Consider the following 22,830-nt stretch of genomic DNA (forward strand, 5'->3'; position numbering starts at 1 on the left):
TTTAGAAAAAAGATCATGTGAGCTGATGCTCATAAATCAGGAAGTTTCTTTTCTTCTAACTTTTTAAACAAATATACAAACAAACAAAAATAGATTTTATATTGAAAAAACCCATCTTTCTAATAATATTTTCATCATGCAGGAATTTACATAAAATATAAATATTTATATATACATTTTTTTACATATGGATATATTAGCCAGACACACTTTAGTAATGAAATATGCTACAATACACACCAGGACCCATGGACAGAAAAAACAACCTAGAAAATGTAAACACTAGAAAATATTCTTAGCAGAAATCAGAAATATGTAATTAGATCCATTTTTTTAAAACATCTCAGACTTTGAGTGAGAAATTAAAATAGGTTTTACCTCTGTAGGTAAAAAAGTAGCCTTAATAATGAATATTTTAAGTACAGAATACTTTTCTGCTGAAAAAAATCTAAGAAATATAGCAGACTAATGTGACAGAAATGGTTCCTATAATAAAGTAAGATAGGAAAGGAGAATCCCATAGTAAAGTGAGGCTAAACTGAGAACTGATCTACCTGAAAAAATGTCAATGGAAAAGAAATCTCAGATATCAGGGAGGTGATAGAATGCCAAAAAAGGTAGACATAGCACAGTCTGCCCAAGAGATTTGCACTGAATAAGTAGCTTGTATGGAAACAACTAAAATCACAAGAATTAGCAGAAGAATGTGGCAGTTGACCAGGCTCTGGCTTTGGGCAGGCTGCACTACATTACACAAGATTCCTCTCAACCTGAGCTGCTATTGATCTAGATGGGAATTCATGTTAATGACGGTGTCCCAAACCCACAGTATTTGTAGAAAGATGACTTATAAATAAAGTTGTAATTGTTTTTATTACATAGTCCCTTCATAAATCTATTTGGTGATTAGCAGGATGAATTATGAAGAGGTGGAACCTTGTGTTCTCAAAAGTACAATTTGGACCATAGTAAGATTTGGATAACTCAAGGCCTACCTCTGCTAAAAGTATTGGTCCCTCAGCACCCCTGATGCCCATACTCTTCTTGTGCTTTCTCCTTCCAGCATCTCTGAGCTGTGCTGTCTGCTGCTCATTCCACATATCTGAAATTCAGCCCCTACTCTTCAGAGGAATGATATCAGAAGCAGAAATTCCCAACATTTGGGGGTGTTGACCTCATTTGTCACTCTTCCTTTACTATGGCTCTGCTGCGATGTAAGGACAAAATTAGTTTCTTTGAATGGCAAAACTAGAGTAAAAGACATATGAAACAATTATCCTAGCACAGAATTTTTCAAACAGTAGGTCTCTAAATGTGTTAAGAGATGTAAAATTTATATTAGTCAGACATAGACACCTTTATTTGCTGGTAGCTGCTGGGGAAGGGTCATGATGAGTCTGTGCCACTGGTCATTTCTTTTCCTGAACTGTGTGAGTTGAAATGCTTCTATCTTGTCCGTATTGAAGAACAGTGGGTGGAATGAGAGGTTTCAGGTGTTTGCGTAAAGACACAAGAGGCTAAAAAGGCAGCTGAATTTTAAAACTGCCATATCTTATCAAATACTGCCTTGGAGAAAACTGGTTACTATTCATATACAAACAGTATTTGAAAAGCCTATCTTAGAATCAGTGCAATATATCTTACCCCTCTTCCACTGAGGGAGAGAAGCTGGTATGAAGAAAATACAGAGAGAGATAAAAAACAATCTATCTTTTTCTTTGGAAATTTTTTGTCCAAAAAAACCACTGAAATTACTTGAATTAAAATGCATTTTCCCTCTTTTTCTATAGTAATCATTACACTGAGACATATGCAACAGAGAAGCAAGAACAACAATGGCAGGGGAGGAAAAGACTTTTCAGGAAAAAGCTGCAGGTTATTTTGTACTAAATGTTTTTACATATAAATAAATTTTCTATTCAATCATGTTAGATTTTGCTTTTAATTATGAAGTTGGGATCAACCCTCTTTTCTGTCACTGAAAAAACTGAACTGGCTCATACAATAAGGCTTCTCTAGGAATGCAGGGGCATCCTCAATGAGGATCCCAGGAACAGCTTTCTTATACAGCCAGTGCAAAACCCAAGGGCACTACCACCTCTAACAACCTTTACCATGTTGAAATTGGTCCCAGTGAGAATCAGATCAATACCTGAATTGGGCCAGAAAAACCAAGTGTTATCCTAAGCAACTAAGCATGAAGCAGTTGTGGGTTTGGGTTCCTTTCCCACACCATAAAGGAAGTCTGAATGGCACTAACCCTGAGCATATAATAAAAGCTCTTCCACCCATCCAGAGCCTTTCAGTCAGCATAGCCCCACGAAAGGCACACTGCTACAGGCTTAGGCAGATAAGGGTCACTCCATCTTTGTGATGATTTTGATACTTCCAAACAAAGCTTCTACCAACTAACATCCAATGTTTAACAGTTTTGAGGGCTGGATTCCTGCCTAATGAAGACTCTTGCAACGAGGAAGCCAGGATAATTTAGGGACCTTATCAGTGCAGCCAGCCCCCAGGATGCTGAGGACATGGGGAAAAAATCAATCCAAGAAACCAGGAAGGTCTAGGCAGAATTTCACAAATAACTGTTTCCTTCCATCGCCAGCAAAACCAGTTGAAATACTCTAATTTGACTACATGATTTGGGGCAGTACTTCAGCTGAATATATCTTAAAAGTTTTCATTTGTACCTTCTAAAAAGGCCCATAAAGAATTGGTGTCAGCCCTATCCCGCAGTGTCTAGGTAACCTGGATCCATCTCTGGAGAAGTCAAAGAACCAGACTCAGAAAGGTAGTGAGTTTCATTAAAGCCGTATTTTCTAGTAAACAGATAAAAGATTTGCTTTTCATTGTTTCTAACAAGTGAAATAGGGAATAAATGTTCTTCCCCCGTAGCTATAGAAATTTGAAACAAGTCCAAACAGCTTCTCTATTGAATTTACAAAAGCAGCAGCTCCAAGCTCATAAAAATATATCACTGTGAAGCCTACAAATATGGCTTCATTTTATTACTCTTACAACGATAATTTGGAGCAATAAATATTTTACACTGAACTTGTATTCTGTCTGCAACATGGGTCATCTAATTTCCTCGGACTTCACTCTGCATTTCAGGTTTCACAACCCAGTTGGTCTGTGCCTGGAAATCCTCATGGTGTTACTGGCAGTTACATGCAACAAAGGCAAACACAGACCACATTGCATGGGTAGCCTATGATGAAAGCCTGGGTCATGCTTTCTTTTTCTCTATTAAATGTACTTTGCTCTGCAAGGTCAGTTGATTTCCACTGAATCACTTGCAAACGTAGGCAGCACTTTGAATCACAGCGCCACAGCTGAGTGTTCCGGTTTAGAGTCCACCACAGGGAAAAAAAAAAAAAAAACACAAATTCTTTTAAAAGCAACAGTGGCCTTCAAGGAACACAGTCCTACTGGATACCATCTGCAGGTGAAAGCATTCAACCTTGAGCTCTGTCTAATAAAGGCTACAAAGCATCTGTGTGTCTGGGTATGTTCTTTTCATCTAAGGTAATCATAGCCCTACTGGAGCTATCACAAGCAACTTGAACATTTTTTGGTGTTAAGAGCAATGACAGCTTTTTTTAGGCTTCTAGTCCATTTAGTGATGTTACATTCTATTTGAAATAAGAAAAGACCCTGCAGTCAAAAGGCATTTTTCCTGTAGCATAAACCAAGGGGACAAACAACCACACAGTGGGTCCCAGTATTGGCCCTGAGCAGGTTAACACTGCACACTGTCCATGGGAAGGATGGCTTCAAAGTGTCCCACCACTTCCTACTGCTCCTGAAAACACATGGTATGGTTCACCTCCTGCTGATTGTGTGAAAGAAAAGTGGGCCATGGCCTTGCCTCTCTTGAATCCCTTTAAAGCCAGCAGACATCCCAGAGAGCTGCAGTGCTATCAGGCTCTGTCTAGGAGTGAGCTGTGTACAGCACACATTTTGATTCCTGATTCCCTGCCCATGTCACACACTAAAGGCTGAGTAAAGGCCAACCCTCAACAATACACTGCAGTACTAGAAGAAATATGTTTGTGTTTACTACCTCATGCAGGTTTTCATTTGAGTTGCAGAGCATAAATTCAAGAGAAAGTTGTTTCTTCACCTAACCAAGAATGTCAGTAGAGTACAACTCAAACTGAGCATGCAGATCAGTTCTGGCCTATTACTATTAAGTTCTCACAAACTATGTAACTTTGGCACAACAGGGATTTGCTTCTAAAGAAAGCAATAGATATACACACACACACAAACTATCAAGCCCAATACAAACCAAATAAAAAACCCAATCAAACAAACAAAACCAAAAAATCCATCTGATATAATATATTCCATCAGGTAGCAGGCACAAAAAAACAAAGAGGGTTAGAACAAATGCAGAACGGTTCTTTCCATCACAGCAATGCCCTCTAAAAACTGAGAGGGAAACTGTCATTCTGAAGATCACAAACACGTATCATTAATTTATTTCTTTTAAAATAACCCAAGGCCAATCATTCCTAATTTAGAGTAGCCTGAAGACTGAGCAATGGACTAACTTTTCTTACAGAGAACTTCTGGCAATTTCTTTACATTTGTACAAGGCTGTGAGTAGGAAAAAAAAAAATCAGCTCTCAGGCTGAAGGTATAATAAACCCAAATAATACAAGAGGCTTTTTGACATTGAGAGATGTCTGAAATTGCAAATCTGGAAGTATAAAAATGCTTGAATGGGAAGGCAATTCGTTGTTTACACTGCCTCCTTCCACCATCTTTAGCATTTTTTTCTGGATTTGAAAGTGCACAGCAGGACACAGATGCATGGATTGCTGTCACCATCAAAAGGGTCTGTGTGCTGCTAGCAATTTCCAATGGATATAACAGCATTTGACTTTTCCCTTCTGATTTCAAGTGGCTAAGTACCACTGAAAATATGGATTCTAATTTTTTCTCACCAGCTCCTAGCCACAAGGGAGTCTTCCCAGGGTAGTTTGCACAAAACCATCAAGAAAAGATTCTCTTTGCTGGTGGTTTTCTCCTGCTTTCAGAAGCTCAGTTGCCTGAGTGCAGCAGCAGCAAGGTGAGGATGAGGAAAGTCATGTACCTGCCTTTTCAGCACCTGCAAGCTCTGCTGCCTTTGCAAGGCTCTGCTAGATTTAGGATGTCACCCAGAACAGAAAAGTGGGAAATCCTGTGCAGCTGCAACTCTGCTGGACTCACACAGCTGTTTGGGAAGATGATATTGCAAAAATTATCATTTTGTACCTATTCCCTTCTCCTCATATAGCAATACCTTGAAAGGGGTACTCCACATTCTCAAAGGAAGAGTCTTAATTGCTTGCAAAGCTATGACAAGTCTGACATGGAACTGGAATTTAAATCTTATCCATTTTCAACTTGCCACTAATCTTTTTCTTCCTTTACTTTGTTATAACCAGCATTCTTCAGATCATGTAAAAGCCATGATTCAGAGTCTTGAGTCACCAAGTGATAATCTCTTTCTTATTGCAAACACTACAGTTAGAGAAATGAAAAGTCTTAAAAGTTTATGCTGAACTACAGAATTTTGACAGGCCTCTTTCTTAGAGCACTATAAACCTCCATGCTTGATATTCAGCTCCTGGAGCTTAAAGTACCAACCTGAGAATGTTTGACTAAAGAAAATGAATCAGAAGGCCATGGCACCACTGCGTGCTTCACAGAGAGCATTTTAAATAAAAGTCTAAACTGAGATATGAGGCAGGGCTGTGAGGAATATTCAGACTAAGGCTTTATTTATTTCTCTGGAAATGTTCAATATTATCACTTAATTATCATTTATCCTCTCATTTCACTGTAAGGTTCCTCTCTGCATGCTTCACTTCCGCCTTGCTTTCATAAGCTCATCTATACTGCAAGCTCTCACTCATTCTCTGTAGTTAAATCATCCCTGAAAATATTTTTAGGAGATTAGGCTTTTTAGATTTTCCTTGCACCTCCTTCAGTATTGTAGCTAGACTAGTCTGGTCCTTCTCACACAGTTCCTTTCCATCTGCTACATTTTCCTTCTTTTCCTTGCATTTTATTGCTTAATCTAAGGTGTGAACTTAATTTTAAAATATACTGGACCATAGAGAGGATATATGGTAGTGGTGGCTCCCAGCCTGGACCACAATATTACATCTCCTCAATATTACTATTACTAAATGCAGCATCACTGCTTCTGAGAAGCAAAGCTGGCTGTCAACAGCACTGGACACCTGACAAGCAAACTCAGCTGTCAAGAAGTTGACAGATTAGCCTTTTGCATTTTTGTTCAAATCTGCTACCCATTCAGAATTAGTCTTATTCCCACAGTTTGTTTCCCTATTTCAGTTGGGCCTTCTACTGTCAGCAACCAACCTGCTTTTTCTACCTCATGGACAGCTCTTCTCTTCAGAGGTACTTGTGCAAAGGATGGCTTATAACCTCACACTCCCAACCACAAACCTCTTTTCATACTTCCCTACCCTTTCACTTCCTTTGCTTTTCTAGTCAAAATGGTGCCTTACTCTTGTCCTTACACTCCTGCCCTAAGTTAGACACATTTTCTGTAAATTTTGGACCTGAAGTAATACACCTTTTATTTCCTGAATTTAAAATAACATTACAATGTATACCTATTTAATTGTATTTTAAAATTCTACATCTGAATTCCATTAGCTGACTGGATAACACCACTAATTCCTCCCTGATTTCCCTAGAGTATTCCCTGGTGACAAAATAGAAACCTGTGAGTCTGAATTCTTAAGTCATATCTGCATTACTTGAACCTGACAAATGTAAATTTTGTTGCATAACAGGCAGCTCCAACATAGACTGTACACAGAAAGCTCTAACTATTTCTTCAATTAAAAAATTTTTGTGTCTTTGCTCTTTCAGCTACTTTCCACCTCTGCATCTCCAAAACACCTATTGTGAGAAGCACAGTGTTTGAAATAAAGTTTTCAAATCCCTCTGCTGCTTATGACAGCATGAATCCAATGCTCCCCAGGCTGTCCTGGGAGCTGCTTCAGCCAGCTCCAGGGCTGAGCCAGCAGTAAAGCCACCTCCAGTGCTGGCTGAGAGGCACTGGGCTCTGTCCTGGGAGCCACAGTGCTTCCAGTGAGTCACCACCTTCTCCTTCCCTGCTGTGCAGCCATCCCACCTCTGCTGTCCTCCTGTCTCTAACACGGGTCCTGTCCTCAGCTCAATCCCCAGTTATTCAATCTTGGCTCTGAATCATTTGCCATCTCCTCCAGCAGAGTTTTTTTCCTCTAAGCAGGCTCACATTTAATTTAATCTTTGGGCAGAACAGACTTCCTTTTGCCTTTATGGCACATGTCAGTCATTCAGGATGTGCTAGAACTTCGGTAACCCCATTTTTCACATCGTCATTTTTGGATATTGAGGGAAGCATAAATAAGTATTGGCAATGTTGCACTGATATTTTTCATTTCCTTTCTCATTCCTTTGGCTTTAAGAAGTTTCATTTCCTTTTTCTAAATTAGTCATTACTCAATTAGCAAAACAAAAATATGGCACTGTTGACTCAATGTCACTCTTTCTTACCACTTTACCCACAGCTGAAGAGAAACTACCACCATCATGTCAAATAAATCTCCTTTGAGGAAATTACAAATTTGCTTGATAAAGAGAAGTGTGAAGGCAAAATGCTCTCATAAAGCATCAAATTTAGTAGCTTGGAACATCTGAATTTAAAAAGTAAGGATTACATAACAATGAAAGGTACTTGAAATAGCTTAAGAACTGCATAACCAGTAAATCTTGAAACCTTATTGGCAATTGGGATTGATTATCAAAGCATTGTGAAAATGCTTCCATTGTCAATATTAAGCATCAGTATTGTACTCACTGATGAAACCTTGTGAAAAGTGAAGAAAAGTAATTAAATCTAAACTTTCTTGAGCCTATCTGTGAGACGCTGCAAGAGATCACTTTGTTTAGCTTATTAAAAAGGAAAAAGAATACTGAGAAATGACCTAATTAGAATAAGAAAGTATGTTTTTAGGCAAAACATATCATTAATCTACCTGGGAGGGTGATAATATAAAACAGTGGCTTGAAGTTACACTTAGATACCTTCAGATAAAAAGGTACACAGATGCTTTATGTTATTATTTTGACACCAAAGATAGTTCATGATTGGAACAATAAAGAAATGATGATTTTTTTCATCTTTTGATTCATTTATATCAAGACTGGGTATTAAAAATGACATTAGTATTATGATATTTGATCTATAGATCACATGGAAGAAATAGTGATCCCTTATGACTGAACTATGCAGGTCTATAGCTGAACAATGTTTAAGATTTTTGGTTTTAACCTGTTTCCAAGACAATCAAAACTCACAGTCATGACATAAATAGCAGGGTTAAACAGCAAGGCTAATCACAAATAAATGTATTTCTCTAGTAGACTCTCAGATTTGTAATAAAACATATGGAAAGGTATAAAAATACAAAGTAAAAAGACAGTATTATTGTTTTGGGCTTTTTCAGTAAACACTCATGTGAAATGCTCTATTTTAAAACATTAAAAGTAAAGTATTTGTACATATCTCTTGGTGCTAAAGCAACCACACTGCAATGATACAGTACACTTAAATATAGAAAACATACTAAATGCTAAATATGCAAAACCATAAAATAAAATACATTTATAGTTATACCGTCCTATTTTTCTTAAGTACTTACATTTGTTTCTTGAAAACCTTTAACAAAATTCAACTTGGAGATACTCTTTTAAAAACATAATTGAGTTCTCTTCACTCCTCAGATGTTCTGTTGCATATTTCAAGGCTGGAAGTAAATGGTTGTAAACAAAATAGCTCCACAAACACAGCTACTTCCTCTAAACCACTTGAAATTGCCGGTGATACTTTAATAAACATATCATCTTTGTTCTGCTTCCCCCAACAGAAGTCATGCTTAGAATGCAGAGTTCCATAATTGGTAGCTTTGCCTCCTGTTATATTATCAGTGCAGGCCAAGGCTGAAGATGAAGGATATAAGAAAATTTACAACATGAATATTTGTGCATAACACTAGTGCACTACGTTGGGTTTTGGTGAGTGTGACCCAACATTCCCACAGCCTGGCACTCCAGGGAGTAAATGAGGTGTGAGCAGGTCACAGCCCATGGTTAATGAAGATACATCCCTGCTGAGACGGTCAGGAAGGTGTAACCACCTGATAAACAACACTGCTCAATGGATGAGGAGATTGAGGTACCAAAACACTTTTTTGCCACAGCCTTCAATGGCAACCACTCTTCCCACACTTCTGTCATGGATGGACAGCAGGATGGGGACTGGGGAAACAAAGTACCTCTCACTGTAAGTACAGATCACATTTGTCACCTACTTGAAGAACCTGAGCATACACAATTTCGTGGAACTTGACAAGATACACCCCAGAGTCCTGACAGAATTGTCTGAACTACATCACTTCAGGCAAAAAAACCAAAGACCTGTGTAGAACCAGTGCTAATAGACTTTCTTTGGGAATACCCTACCTGTGTCAGATCTTTTAAACTACAAGGAATTGACCAAAATAAACTGAGAATTTAATTTTTTTTAAATTTTATTTGGGCCTGTATTTTGCTTACAGTAAATTTCAAGACTTTGGCTGTTGAAATAATGGATGCAGTATGTTAGTGCCAGTTTAAACTCATTTTTTCTTTAAAGAAAACACAGTTCAGTTTATGGTAAATAAAGATCTATTTCAATAAATTAATCCTAGCACTTAAATCCCCAGAAGGTCTTTTCCCCACTGCTCTTAAGGAACAGTATTTCAGTCATTCCAGACATCCATACTGCTTCAAATTCATCTGGCTGAACAGAAAGCATTTCAGGAGAAAAAAAAAAAAAAGGAAAAAAAAAATCAGAGCCATTTTGTAAAGTCCCTAGAAAGTAAACAAGAAGTAGAAGAAGTAAATACAAGTACTATAAGTCTGTTATTCATGCAGCCTCGCATGGGTGGTATTTTTATAAGTACAGGAAGGAGGCAATCGAAGGACTTGGACTCCTTGATCCTTGTGCGTCCCTCCCTTCTGGACTCACGGATCCTTGTACGTCCTTCCAATACAAGATATTCTAGGATTTTATGGAGGCGGGGGCAGGTGCGTTTGCTGCGCACAACCACTCCTTTCCCCGGACCGGTGATACTATTCGGGCGAACCCCATTTACACACCGTCCTGTGTTCGCGGGCACGCACACCCGAGCACAGGGGCCGCCGCCTCTCTGCCCGCGCCCGGCGCGGCGCTCGCAGCCCGCGGGCCGGGCGGGGCCTGGCCGTGACGCGGGCCGGGCGGGGCGCTACAAACGAGCCGGCGCCAGGCTCGGGCTGCGGCGCTGCCGGCCGGGTGAGGCGGGCGACAGCGGGCGCTCGCAGCCCCCCGCAGCCCCCCGCACGCCGCCGCCGGGCGCGCTGCCCCGGACGCCGCCACCGCCACCCGCGGGCGCCCATGGAAGAGCGGGGCGAGCGCTGTCCCCCGGCCCCGCGCCCTGGCGGTGAGTGAGGCGGGTGCCGCGGAGGGGAGCGGCGCGCCGGGCCGGGCGCTGCGCTGGCCGTGTGGGAAGTTCGGGGTGGGCGAGGGTGCCGGCGGCCTGGGGTGGGCTCTGCCGCCCCCGGGGAGCGCTGGCGCTGCCGCCCGGCGCCGCCGCCCGCCCGGCACCTGCTGCCGGCAGGTGGGAGCCCCGCGGCAGCGGCGGGCGAGCGCCGCTGTGGGGCTGCGGAGCGTCTGCCCGGCCGGGCGGTACCGGAGAGCTGTCCCCCAGCCTCGGCAGGGACGCGCCGAGCTGCCTCAGCCCTCCGGACTCACGGAGCCGGGCTCTGGGAGGCAGCGCTGACGGTGGGGGTAGGAGAGAAAGCGGGGGGGAGCAGCAAAGTATTCGGCAGCACCTGGCCAGGTGCGGCTCCTGGGCACTTTCTTCATCTTCTTTCTCTTGTGGCAAAATGACAAGCACAAGTAAGGGCAGAGTGGTGGAGCTCTGGAAGCGGGGCGCCTGCCTGACGGGAGAACACTTGCTAAAGCTCTGCTGAGCATCTTCGATCCGCTCGCTCCCTCACATAATGCTGGAGCCGGCGGGATGCAGCGTGCTGAGCTGGAGCCTGGCGAGCGGCGTGCGGCTGGGGGCACAGTGGTCCTTGGGGCTTGGCAGGAGGGCACAAAGCCTTAATTCGAGCTCGTTTCTGTTTTGAAGCACCGGCACCCTAGAGTAGTACAGCAAAGGCTCGGTTACTGCAGTTCTCGGTGTGCTTTCCTAGGATAAAGGTGTGTGCAGTTCTAGTCTTTTGGGGGTAAAAGGATGCTGAGAGAGAGGGGTGGTAGCCTTCAGATGGAAGAGTTTGGGTTTGGTCTCATCTTCCAGCCAGACATTCAAAAGATCAGGAGGGGGCACGCAGCTGAGTACAGGCAGTTCAATCACCTCAGGTGACTGGGAATTAAAGTACATTATTCTCCTTCCTTTCTCTGTCAGTATAGTGGGTTAAGGGCTTTCCCAGTTTCAAGACTGTTCCTCTTTGGATTTTGGTGTGGAAAGCAAAAATACCTGTGAAGTTCCAGGAATATCATGCTTGAATGGCATGGGGATAGAATGTCTGCAGGGAGCATCCTTCTGGCATGAGAGATCCATGCAGTGCCCACTCCCACTGAGAGAGAGCTTCTGCAGTATGTATGGCAAATGGAACATAGTAGAACACATTCAGTTTGGTGAATATATATATATTCTCTGGCTATCAAGCATAATTTGTAAGTATAAATATAATAACTGTTGCAATTTACATCTGCCAGCATTTGTTACACTCTCCGAATAAGTGACTTTCTCACGTTGCTCAGAAACGAGCACCTCTCAGTAAGAGCACAGTCACTGGCATCAACTTCAGCTCTCTCTTGCACATCCACCCTTTCAGGACCCACCCTCCTTTTTTCTCCTCTTAGTTTTGATACTACATAACCAAAATTACCTCTGGTAGTTCAGCAAGAAGGTTATGCACCTGAAGCAAGGCCAGCTGTTTGTTGCAGTGGAGACCCTAATTTGACAGAGCAAATTCCAGCCTGAGGATTGCCAGTTTCCCATCTGTGTCCCTTTCCTTGTCAGGATACTACCTTGGTTATTCTGAACTATCCATATGCTTACACAGGCATTACAGAAAAACAGAGGGGATGGGAAACACTTTCCAATCCATGCATGGATGTACACATAAATACAACTCTTCTGCTTTTTATGAGAGGAAATAAAAAAATGTTTTTATTAGTCTCACTAACCTGGGATCTCTCCCTTCCCTCATCTAGAAATGCCACTCACAGCGCATAAGATATCAGAGCCCAAAAATATGTTGGAGCTGATGGATTGCCATGAAAACTTTTGATAATGAGAAAAACAAAACTGCAGTATGCTAAGGCAGACCAAGATGGGAGATCCTGCTGGTCACCTCATTTGTCACTCCAGAACAGGAGGGTTCCCTCCAGGTCACCGTGTAGAGCTTTGCTCAGTAAATTGATTGGTTTAGCTAAGTCTAATACAGTGATGACCTCACCAGTATTCACCCTGCTCCAATGTTATTCTGAAGGCAGGAGAGTGGAAGACACAGAAGTCTACTTGGAATATGAACTAAATGACTATTTTGAGGTGTGGAGATTTTTTTGTTGTTGTTTTTATTTTTGTTGTAAATTACCGGTATTTGAAACGGGGCTTACATCCCTGTGTAAGAGGCAAGAACTTGCTTGGCAAAGGAAATGAGAATGGGATTGATTAGTCTCCTGTGTTCCCTATTTTAATACATCCAGTTAAGGTGAGCCTTTGTCCTGAGAGGGGGCAAGACAGGACGGAGCCATCTTTTCACCCATGCTGTTTTCTTAGGGACAGCTTTGATGAATTAGGAGGCAACTCTATTAACTGTGCAATCGATTTCAGCTTCCTAATTAGAATGTGACCCATTTTGCTTGGAAAGTGGGGTGGGGAGTGATTTCTGGATTTTGAATTGACCATTTGGGTTCATGGAGGGGGTAGAGGAGGCAGTGGTACAGTGTACCCTCTTTACAAAAAAAATTGAATCCTGACAGGTATTTTAAAAAATTGCTAGAAGGGGTTAAGGGGATTCCATATTACTATTCAGTACAAAAAAATTTTGTGCATCCTGAGCTTTTCAAGTTATTTTTATTCTGGTGTAATGTCCATTTTTTTTTACCTGCATGAGGTTCTCTGAAATCTCGGGTATTTTCTCTTCTAACAATTTTTATGATCTCTTGCCATGAAAGATTAGAATGGTCCCTTCTGGCCTTAAGAAAGAGAGCATGTTATATATAACCACAGTCTATTGTAAATTTGCTACCTTGCTGCTCACACTGGAGCTGAAGTCCTTTAGAAGTCATGAACTGGTGGCCTATCAAATTTGCATAAACTCTATTTATCACAGCAGGTGCAGAAATGCAGCAGATTTCAGCCAAAAATACTTCCGACCAAGTCAGCCTTTCTCATTTTGTGAAGTTCCCCTTCCCAAAATTTAAAGGCCTTTTAAAGTGTATTTCTGAAGTTTTACTGCTGATAGACAGTATCTCATCTTAACAGCACTGAAATTATTATTAGATTTCTTAACATCTGACTATAAAAGTTAAAGCCATGGTTTAATCTTTGCTGGTTGTGCAGCAGTTTTAATGTAATTTGGGAAATGTACATATCACCTAGGCACTGTTAAGACAGGTTTATACAGTTGCATGCAGTTTCATGTCTCTTCTTAATGTGCAAATGACTTTTTTGATATATCATGGTGTGATCAATAGTTGATGGTTTTAGAGACCTTCAGTAGTATGTAGTTCTATTTCTTTTACTTACCTCTTTCCTTCCACCTATCTCTGTAGCACTCACTAATGTAGGAAAGTATTTGTAGTTAATTACTGGAAACTAGAATTCAAGCATTTCATTGGCAAATGTTGTTTAAAACTTTTGTTAAAATGGGATTAAAAACCACAAGTGTATGCAGTCGGAAGTATAGGAAGAATTTCTTCATGGAGAGGTCATTGTGATAGTTTAATAGATAAAAATTTTTAAAAAAGCAGAATATATTTTCAAGAAAAAAACTCATTTCATAAATTGAATAAAATTTTAAAATAATTAAAAAAAAACTTGCTCCCTTTCCTTTCCTGCTCTTGGCTGAGCTTTAAGTGATAGCTGTACTGGGAATTTTTATGTTACCAGGGTATAAAGTGGCACTTGAGCTAAAATAAACAACTAAGCAATACATCTTGTGGTGGACAGAGTCTACTATTAGAGGATAGGAATATACTGTTCATATCAATGAGTTCTTGAAGGATTTCAAGTACACTGCAATTGCTCTAGTTTGTTTTTTTAAAGCACATCACTGAATACAGATGTTCAGAACACTGAGTCTTTATCAGTTTAGGAAGTTGGTTATCTCAGTAGGGAATTTTTTTTACCAACAGAAGAAGCCAGCATAGCAGATGTGTGGGTTGTACAGCATAGCTTGGTTTAAGCAGCAATGTTAATCTTATATTTTGCAGTACTGTGTACCCAAATATGTGCAAGGGAAAATACAGTCCACAAATTGTCCTGAGGTTCTATCACATCAGCAAAACTGAGTATTCTTTATAAGAACAGAGTGCCTTGCTCTGATTTTCAGCTCTAATCTCCCTCTACAGACAAACTTCAGCAAGTGAAGTATAGTTCTCATTCAGTCCAGACTGTATTTTTAGATGGCTGTGCAGAGATCTCTCCAGTGATGGGATTCAGTTCTACAAGGAAATAAAGTGAGGCCATTTGAAACTTGACCTGTTTGTCCACAGTCCCTAAAGAACCAGGAAAACACAACTTCTCTTTAATGAAGGTGAAGTCATTTGCATGCTTATGGAAAGGATGTTGGCTTACCTCTCCTAGTGACTGTCCTGGTAGTAACTGGGTCCCATTATCTCTGCTGAACGTCCCAGTGTGTTGCTGTGGGCTTTTTTTGTGAGGTAAGACTTTGCCTGATGCTTACTGACTGCCCTACAGACACTCTTATGCCTCTTCCTACCACTTGGGCAGCTAACTCAGAGGTTCTTTTGAAAGTTCAGAGCTAAATCTAACCCTATCCAATTCCCATCAGAAATGAAGTTACAAGTCTAGGAAAAAAATACCTAATTTTGTTAATTCATATTAAACTAAGAAGTCTATATAATCTAGGTAGTTTAGGCAATGTCACTGATGACACACATACAGAGGCATTAAAATACCTTTTTATAATAGTAAGAAATATCAAAAATTACAAAATAGTGATACAGGTTTCAAAGAGTACTGAAACAGGCTTAAAAGTCGATGACATATGACAGCCTCTGGCCATCATTCTGCATTTACTGATTAAGTTTTCTATTTATTTCCAAGTTACTATTACTGCTGAAGAGGCTTTAATAATAAAGTCCACATTGAATCTGGTTAAATAAACAGGATGGCACATTTCACTAATTAATTGGAGAAAGCTAAAAAAAGATTAAGCAAAAGCAATCAGAGTTCTTGAAAAGTCTTGGTATAATCTTCAAAGCACCATTTAACATAAACTGTGTTTCTTTTACAACTTGCTCATTTACTTGTAGCAAATACAAAAGTAATGGCTGTCAAATTTTTTGAGCTAATCTGGAATACAGAGTCGTCAAGTGAAGTCATGAATGCTCTGCATGACTTGTGGATGCAGTGGAGAGAATTCTTAAAGCAGCAAAGTAACTTGGCAAAGTGCCTGCTTTAAACTCCTCAGTGCATTCTTCTTATTGTTGAAAGAGTTTTTCAGACCCACAAATTATAAGGCTATGGAATACACGTTTGCATCATTTTATATAAACCACTGTAATTCTAGACACCAAACTTCAGATTGACCTAAAGCATTAAAGAGAATGTAGGACATAAGAGCTGAGTGACAACCCATTTACATGCTGCTTTATTCCTGAAGACCACTCTTCTCACACATCGTGTATTTTATGCTGAATTTAGAGGCACAGCCATGTCCATTGTGTAGCATTTGTCTAACAAAACAAAATAATTGATCCAGATATCAGGCCTATACAGTTTGAGAGAAACAAACTAGAATGGAAAGAAAAGGCAGACAAAGCTTTATTACTTGCAAACAAAACAGCAATAGCATATAGGTACTCTGGATGACATAGTTACTGATATGGTTTCTTGGAAGTGCATAAAATAAATGCTACCAATACAGTAGAGGTGTTCTGCAGTGGAGGATGTGCACCTGAACAAATAGCTGAGGAGGAACAAGGAAGTTCTGTATGTCTGAAACAAAAGATATTCCTGTGTTGCAGTGAGACTTCATATTGGAACAGGAAACAGTTGCTTTTGTGTATTTAGAAAAAGCTGTGTCCAACAGAAGTCTTTAACATTGGGAAGACATTGAGGCAGAGCTCCACTGAGGCTCAAAAGCCTGCCTGAGGTGGGGGCCCTGGTACCACACCTGTAATATCCCACATATTCTGATTTCAAAGATGCTGGCTAAGACAAGAGTAGAGCTAGGATGAAGAGACACCTTGCTATGTCTTTTTGTCAAAAGTTCCTTTGCTATATTCAGCCACAGGAAGGCTGGAATAAAAAAGTTGGTGACTGACTAGTATGCAAATTATGAGTTACAAATTAAGAATCCCAATGAATTAATACATAGCATTAATTTTCTTTTTCAAAGAGAAAACAAAACACCCCAAAAATCCCCCAACAATAGCAGGGGAAAAAAAAATCTACACACACACACCAAACCCCCCCCCCCCCTTTCCAATCCAGCAGTATGCTGTGACTATGAGACCAACACCTAAAATTTAATTTTTCCAGAGATAGTCTGTTAAAGAACTTGGCTGTTAGCATAGCATGCTTCAACCTGACTATTAAGAAATAAGTGTTCCTACCAGAAGGCTTTAAATTCACTTCTTTCCACACAGTTCAACCTGTTCCTTGCTAGAATCCTATTATGCTTTTCCAATAAGGTGTTAAGACAACTGCTCCGGCTTACTATTTATGGAGCCAGTGACTTAAAATATACTGTGAAGTAAGTGGCTATTCCTTTAATCTGTGACCTTAAAATTCAACAGAGTTGATGTTTTGTTGTTCTTATGTACTGAACTGCCCATCAGTTGCTGATCCAATCTGGCTGGTGTTGTAGCCTGTGCTCCCATTGCTGCTCAATATTGTGGCAGCATAGCTCAGTGAATTTACCTATATTGAATTTTCTGTCACCCAGTGTCTTCCTCCGTCAACAGCCACACTGTGGGGCTATTAATACTATTTCTTGTTAAAAGTGATATAGATTAAGCTGAGAATGATTAGGAAGAATGGTGGGGACAGGGAAAGAGAGCAGAAGACTAATGATGACAGATGAAATGGAACTCTTCCAGACAGAGAAAAGTTAACAGTGGCCAAAAACGGAAAAAAAACCCAAATTCCTCTGCAGAATTGCCTCACATTAGACATTGCAGAATAGCCTGAGACAAGTTATGCCCAGAAGCTCAAAGCCTGTGGGCATACAAGGAGGTCCTCTCTCTTAACTTCACATCATGATACTTTGCTTCTCTTTCTTTGCAGCCTCTATTTCTGCTTCCTAACAATATTGCTGTCTTGTAGCCCGTTAAAAATGGAAAAAGAGAAAGCAACGAAGTGATAATCAGTAGAAAACATCAGGAAGCAGACCTGTTCCGTTCAGGATGGAGTCATGACCTCTGTAAATGCAAAGCTATCAAACAGAACTTTAGATTACTTAGAAACACATCATTAGTCCTTGTTGCACTGGGACTTAGGTTATTGGGGAAAAGTCATTAGTTTCTTTTCACATTCTCTGGAGAATTTCCAAAACCTAGCCCTTGCATTTCCTCAGGTTGTTCATATGTAATTTCATATTTCAGCCCTTTTTAGTTGGCACAGTATGTGCTGTTCCAGGCTTAAATTCCTAATTACAGTAGCCTGTTAAGGCAAAGCAGTCAGGTACTCAGCTGTCATGGCTTCTGCTTCTAAGTGGAATTAGACAATACTTAAATCCACACCAGCCCTTCACTGAGGGTATAAAGTCTTCGGAAGACATTGTAATTCAGGGAGCTTGTGTACATAGCCTGCTCATACTGCAACAATCTAAGAGCTCTACTATGTGTGAAACCGTTACAATTTCACTTCAAACATTGCATTAAAAATACCCTGACCTTTAAAGGGTGTTCAGTGGTGGTATTTAGTAGTCTTTTGATAAAGCCTAAACTTAGTTCTTTACATCACAGCAGCTTGCTGGCTAACTCTTGAAATGACCTTCAGAAGTACCCATTGTGTATTTTCTTTCCTGAGTATGGAGTTGGGAACCACAGGTCTTCTTCAAAACACCACAGTGTTTTGTTGATTCAGTCATACTATAGTCTATGGTTTCATTATCTTACCTCTTTGCAGGGCCAGTGTGCAAGCCACCTATTTTATCCTTAAAAACAAGTAAGCACAAAGCAAAAGTTAACTTCACTTAAAAATGACACAAAATTCAACTTTTCCTTGGTGTGCTATTTACCTAGAGCTCCTCCTAATTCCTTCCTAGGAGAGTGTTGCCTTCTCATGTTGGACAGCTCTATCTACATTGCATGAGCCTTTTTCCCAGGAGGCTTGATTTCTAAGGTTGCTGTTACATGGTTTTTGAGAGGCTGTAATTCCCAGACATCCTACAAGACCCTCAGCTTTTAGGCATGCTCTTTTGGTCCCCTTCACACCTTTTCCTTTTTATGTTTTGTTTCTAAGACAAACCTATTCTTGTAGACTAAAAAAACAATTATTTTTTGATTGTGGTTCAACACCAAGGAAATCAGATTTTTTAAAAATAATAACTAATAATACCCTGTGTGCAAATGAAAGATTCATAATATTCATGTCTCCTGATGTCAGGAAATAATTTTCTTATGGCATTGTTGCGTATGCCTGTCTTTTAAAACATTTAATTGTACTAAATTATCTATGAGCCTGGAGTTGGGAAAGCTAAAGTTTGTTCAGCTTTGAACAGAAAAAGATATTTGCAGTGTGGCTGGATATAAAATAATGTGCTTTTTCTTTTCCCTCTTTCAGTGAAGTTTTTGCTTGAGAAAAACACATTTGCTCAGCAAAACAAAAACCACTTTTAAGGGTTGTTTTTGGTGGAAATCGCTCTATGCCCTATCACCCGCTTGAGTGAAAGCAGACTAAGAACTTCTGTCATGGCAGCTTTTCTGCTGGGAGCTGTGTTGCTAATTGTTCAACCTCAGATAGTGCCTTCCAGACCAGCTATAAATTCAAATGCTGAGACTTCTCAGTCTGTTCAGAGAGAGCTTTTAAAGAAAACATCTCAGAAAAATGACTTCAAGGAAAACATTCATTCTAATGGATCATGTCAGCAGCTGCCACAGACAATTATTATTGGAGTGAGAAAAGGTGGAACAAGAGCTTTGTTAGAGATGTTGAGTCTCCATCCAGATATTGCAGCAGCAGAAAGTGAAGTTCACTTCTTTGACTGGGAAGATCATTACAGGAATGGATTGCAGTGGTATATTAATCAAATGCCGTTCTCGTATCCCCATCAGATCACCGTGGAAAAAACTCCAGCGTATTTCACATCACCTAAAGTGCCTGAAAGAGTTTATAGCATGAACCAATCCATGAGACTACTCCTTATCTTAAGAGACCCAAGCGAGAGAGTACTGTCAGATTATACCCAAGTGTTCTACAACCACATGCAGAAGCACAAGCCGTACCCATCCATTGAGCAATTCCTGATAAAAAATGGTGAACTCAATGTGGACTACAAGGCAATAAACAGAAGCTTATACTACATTCACATGCAGAACTGGCTGAAGTATTTTCCTCTTGATCATATCCACATTGTAGATGGGGATAGACTAATCAAAGATCCCTTTCCAGAAATAGAAAAGGTAGAGAGATTTCTGAAGTTATCGCCACAGATAAATGCTTCAAACTTTTATTTCAATAAAACTAAGGGGTTCTACTGCCTAAGGGACAGTGGGAGAGAGCGCTGCTTACACGAGTCCAAAGGACGAGCACACCCACAAGTGGACACGCGGTTACTCGAGAAACTGCAGGAATATTTCCATGAACCCAACAAGAAGTTTTTTGAGCTTGTGGGCAGAACATTTGACTGGCACACGTTTGTGGCAAGTTAGTGGTAAGCATCAGAACATATGTTCCAGTGTACAGTTAGAAGATTTAAAAAGGGCATTTAAGCTATTATTTATTTGTAAAATCCATAAATACTTCTGTACAGTATTAGATTCACAATTGCCATATATACTAGTTATATTTTTCTACTTGTTAAATTTGAAAGCATTTTGTATTGTTTTTCATGGTTGTTAACATTGTGTATGATGTGTCTATATGAAGAAACTAAATTATTTCATTGCAGAAGGTGCTCTCTTGAGAATGTGTTGTCTTTTTAATAAATAAGAAATTCATTTCGACAGAACATTTCTGAATTATTTGAATACTTTGGCCTTCCTGGACTATTTTCTCTAATTGCTAATGAATATGCTAAATTTTACCTTTCCATTTTTCTTAGTTTAAAGTGTGGATTAATAATTTCTTTTCCATTTGAAAATACTGTTGTAGTTAACAAATTGTTCAATCCTGCTTTATGAAATTATTTCCTGTCAAAGTGGTGGTACTTACACATGTTGGAAAATGCACACCCAAAGGACAATGGAAGTCTCTGTGTAATTTGATATATTAACTGCTATACTTAACGTTCATATTCACTGTTATAACAAGTGCTCCTCAATTCTTTGGCAGTACAGTGCAGGTTTCATGGCAGATTTTTAAAGATTCTGTGGGGACCAGCTCATAAAATACAGTTAGCTGTAGAAATATGGTCAACCTGAAAACTTCCAGTCTCTGAATGTATGCATACTTCATAAAGAGGTATGGTTGAGAGAATTTAAGCAATATAGAGACTTTTTCAAGGCTGCTTTTGACTGTTCCTACATTTCATAGCGCATTTATGCTTTACCATCACTGAAAGTAAACACACCAGAAAAATTAGTTGGTCTACATTCCAGTAAGCAGCAACTTCATTCATATAAATATTTCCACATTTGTCCCCTACTTAAGGCTGCTTTCTATGGGTTTTCAGTTGCTTCATGCAACTGCAGCTTGCCTATGGACTACTATTTCTTTAATCTCCTTCCAACTACCACGATGCCAGGTCTTGATTAGATGTGTGTTGTGGGATTAACCCAAATTCCAGGAACTTGCCTTGTTTTCCATCTGCTAAAAATGGAAGTCAGATGTTAGTACATTGGTAAAAACTGCAGTTATCCTTATTTACAGTGGTTATGATGTCTTGTTAACCATCAGTTTCTGGAGTTAAGAGTTAATCCAGTTTCCACACAAGGCTTCTCACAGTACTTTCAATCCAAGCTACTGATTTTTATTTCATGATCTTGAGTTTAGTTGTTGAATGTGCAATGGCAACACCCAGTAAATTTGAACTTTTAGCTGATTGTTACAATCCTTTATAAAATTTAAATGTAGATTCATTCATTTTTTTCTGGTGAGCTAGTGCAAACTTGGGCACTATAACAAGGTATCATCTGGATGCAAATATCCCATATTATGCCTTTTGCATGAAAATTTGCAGATGCTGTCCCTCTCTCCCACTCCTTGTGCACCTGCCCAAGCTGTATTCAACCTCAGAGAGGTTGGCGGTGTTTTATAAAACCTACAATGAAATGGTATTGTACTCAATAAAATATTTTCTGAATTGCATTTTTCCTTTCTGTTTTTTTTCTTTAGTTTCTAGTTTGGAAGACCAGAATTTAGGATTCAACTCCAGTTTAGATTTCAGCTAAATGTTACTTAAGAGCTTAGCTGCAGCCTGTTGCTATTGATATGAAAGTTGTTTGCTGCTGGGTTGTGTCTGAATGGTTCACTGCTTACCCAGAATATACAAAAGGAGGGTGGCAATAATGTCAAATCTTACATGAGGCAGATGCCAAAAATAGCAGAATCATAGTACCATCATGTTTCTATTAAAGTTTTAGAAGAGAGACATTCAGGGGATTTTGTGTAAGGTGGGGCAGTATTTTTTCCTACACTTACCCCATTACCTTGGTAACGTTATCTCTGCAGGAGCCAGGCTGGACCAAAGTGATTTTGGCCCAGGCAAAAGGCTTCCATTAGTGCCTTCCTGCAGTCTCAGATTAAGCTCATCACATTTACCAATGTTTTGCTGAGAAAGGAAGAATACTAGCAGGCATGTGACCAGGAATTGGAGAAGTACATGAAGGCAGGGCTGCAACAAGTCCACCTGCAGCAGGTTGAACAGGGCATCAGTGTTGAATTGGAAATGCCTGTGCAATACTGACAGCTGATGGTGGTACTGAGGATACTTTTAGTGCCTAGTGCTGCTTGACACCAGTATTTTGCCTGTGTCTAAGCAGGTCACATGCACACATTTCCCCACATACAATATGGCTTGTCTCTCTATAGAAAGAGAAGTGCAGCATGAAGCATTAGGTCACTATTACTGTTACAGTGCTAGGACCTCATAGAGCATTGTCTGTAGGATCCACAGGTGAAGTGACCACTTCAGGGGACATTCTGAAGCACAATATCACAGGACTCACATCCTCAACACCAAATTCAGAGGGTCTCACAGAAAGTATATCATACCCAATGCTTATACCTTGTGCAGGGATGGCATGACTGTACAATACCTTACCCTGGAGGTAGCTTTCTGTTAGCTGTGACGAACAATAAATCACACCCACACCAATAACAGTAATGTTTACCTGCCATAGGTTCAAGAGTTCAAGAGTTC

At 40.0% G+C, this 22,830-nt stretch overlaps 1 protein-coding gene across 1 annotated transcript; it reads left to right on the forward strand.

Moving 5' to 3' along the window:
- Nucleotides 1–10,415: 10,415 nt before the first annotated feature.
- HS3ST1 (heparan sulfate-glucosamine 3-sulfotransferase 1) lies at nt 10,416–21,776 on the forward strand. The gene is made up of 2 exons (XM_036382519.2): nt 10,416–10,538; nt 19,092–21,776. Exon 2 carries the CDS (start codon nt 19,220–19,222, stop codon nt 20,177–20,179), a length of 960 nt encoding a protein of 319 aa, XP_036238412.1. The 5' UTR covers nt 10,416–10,538; nt 19,092–19,219; the 3' UTR covers nt 20,180–21,776.
- The last annotated feature ends 1,054 nt before the right edge of the window (nt 21,777–22,830 follow it).

Source organism: Molothrus ater, chromosome 4 (genome assembly GCF_012460135.2).
Source record: "Molothrus ater isolate BHLD 08-10-18 breed brown headed cowbird chromosome 4, BPBGC_Mater_1.1, whole genome shotgun sequence".
NCBI lineage: Eukaryota > Metazoa > Chordata > Aves > Passeriformes > Icteridae > Molothrus > Molothrus ater.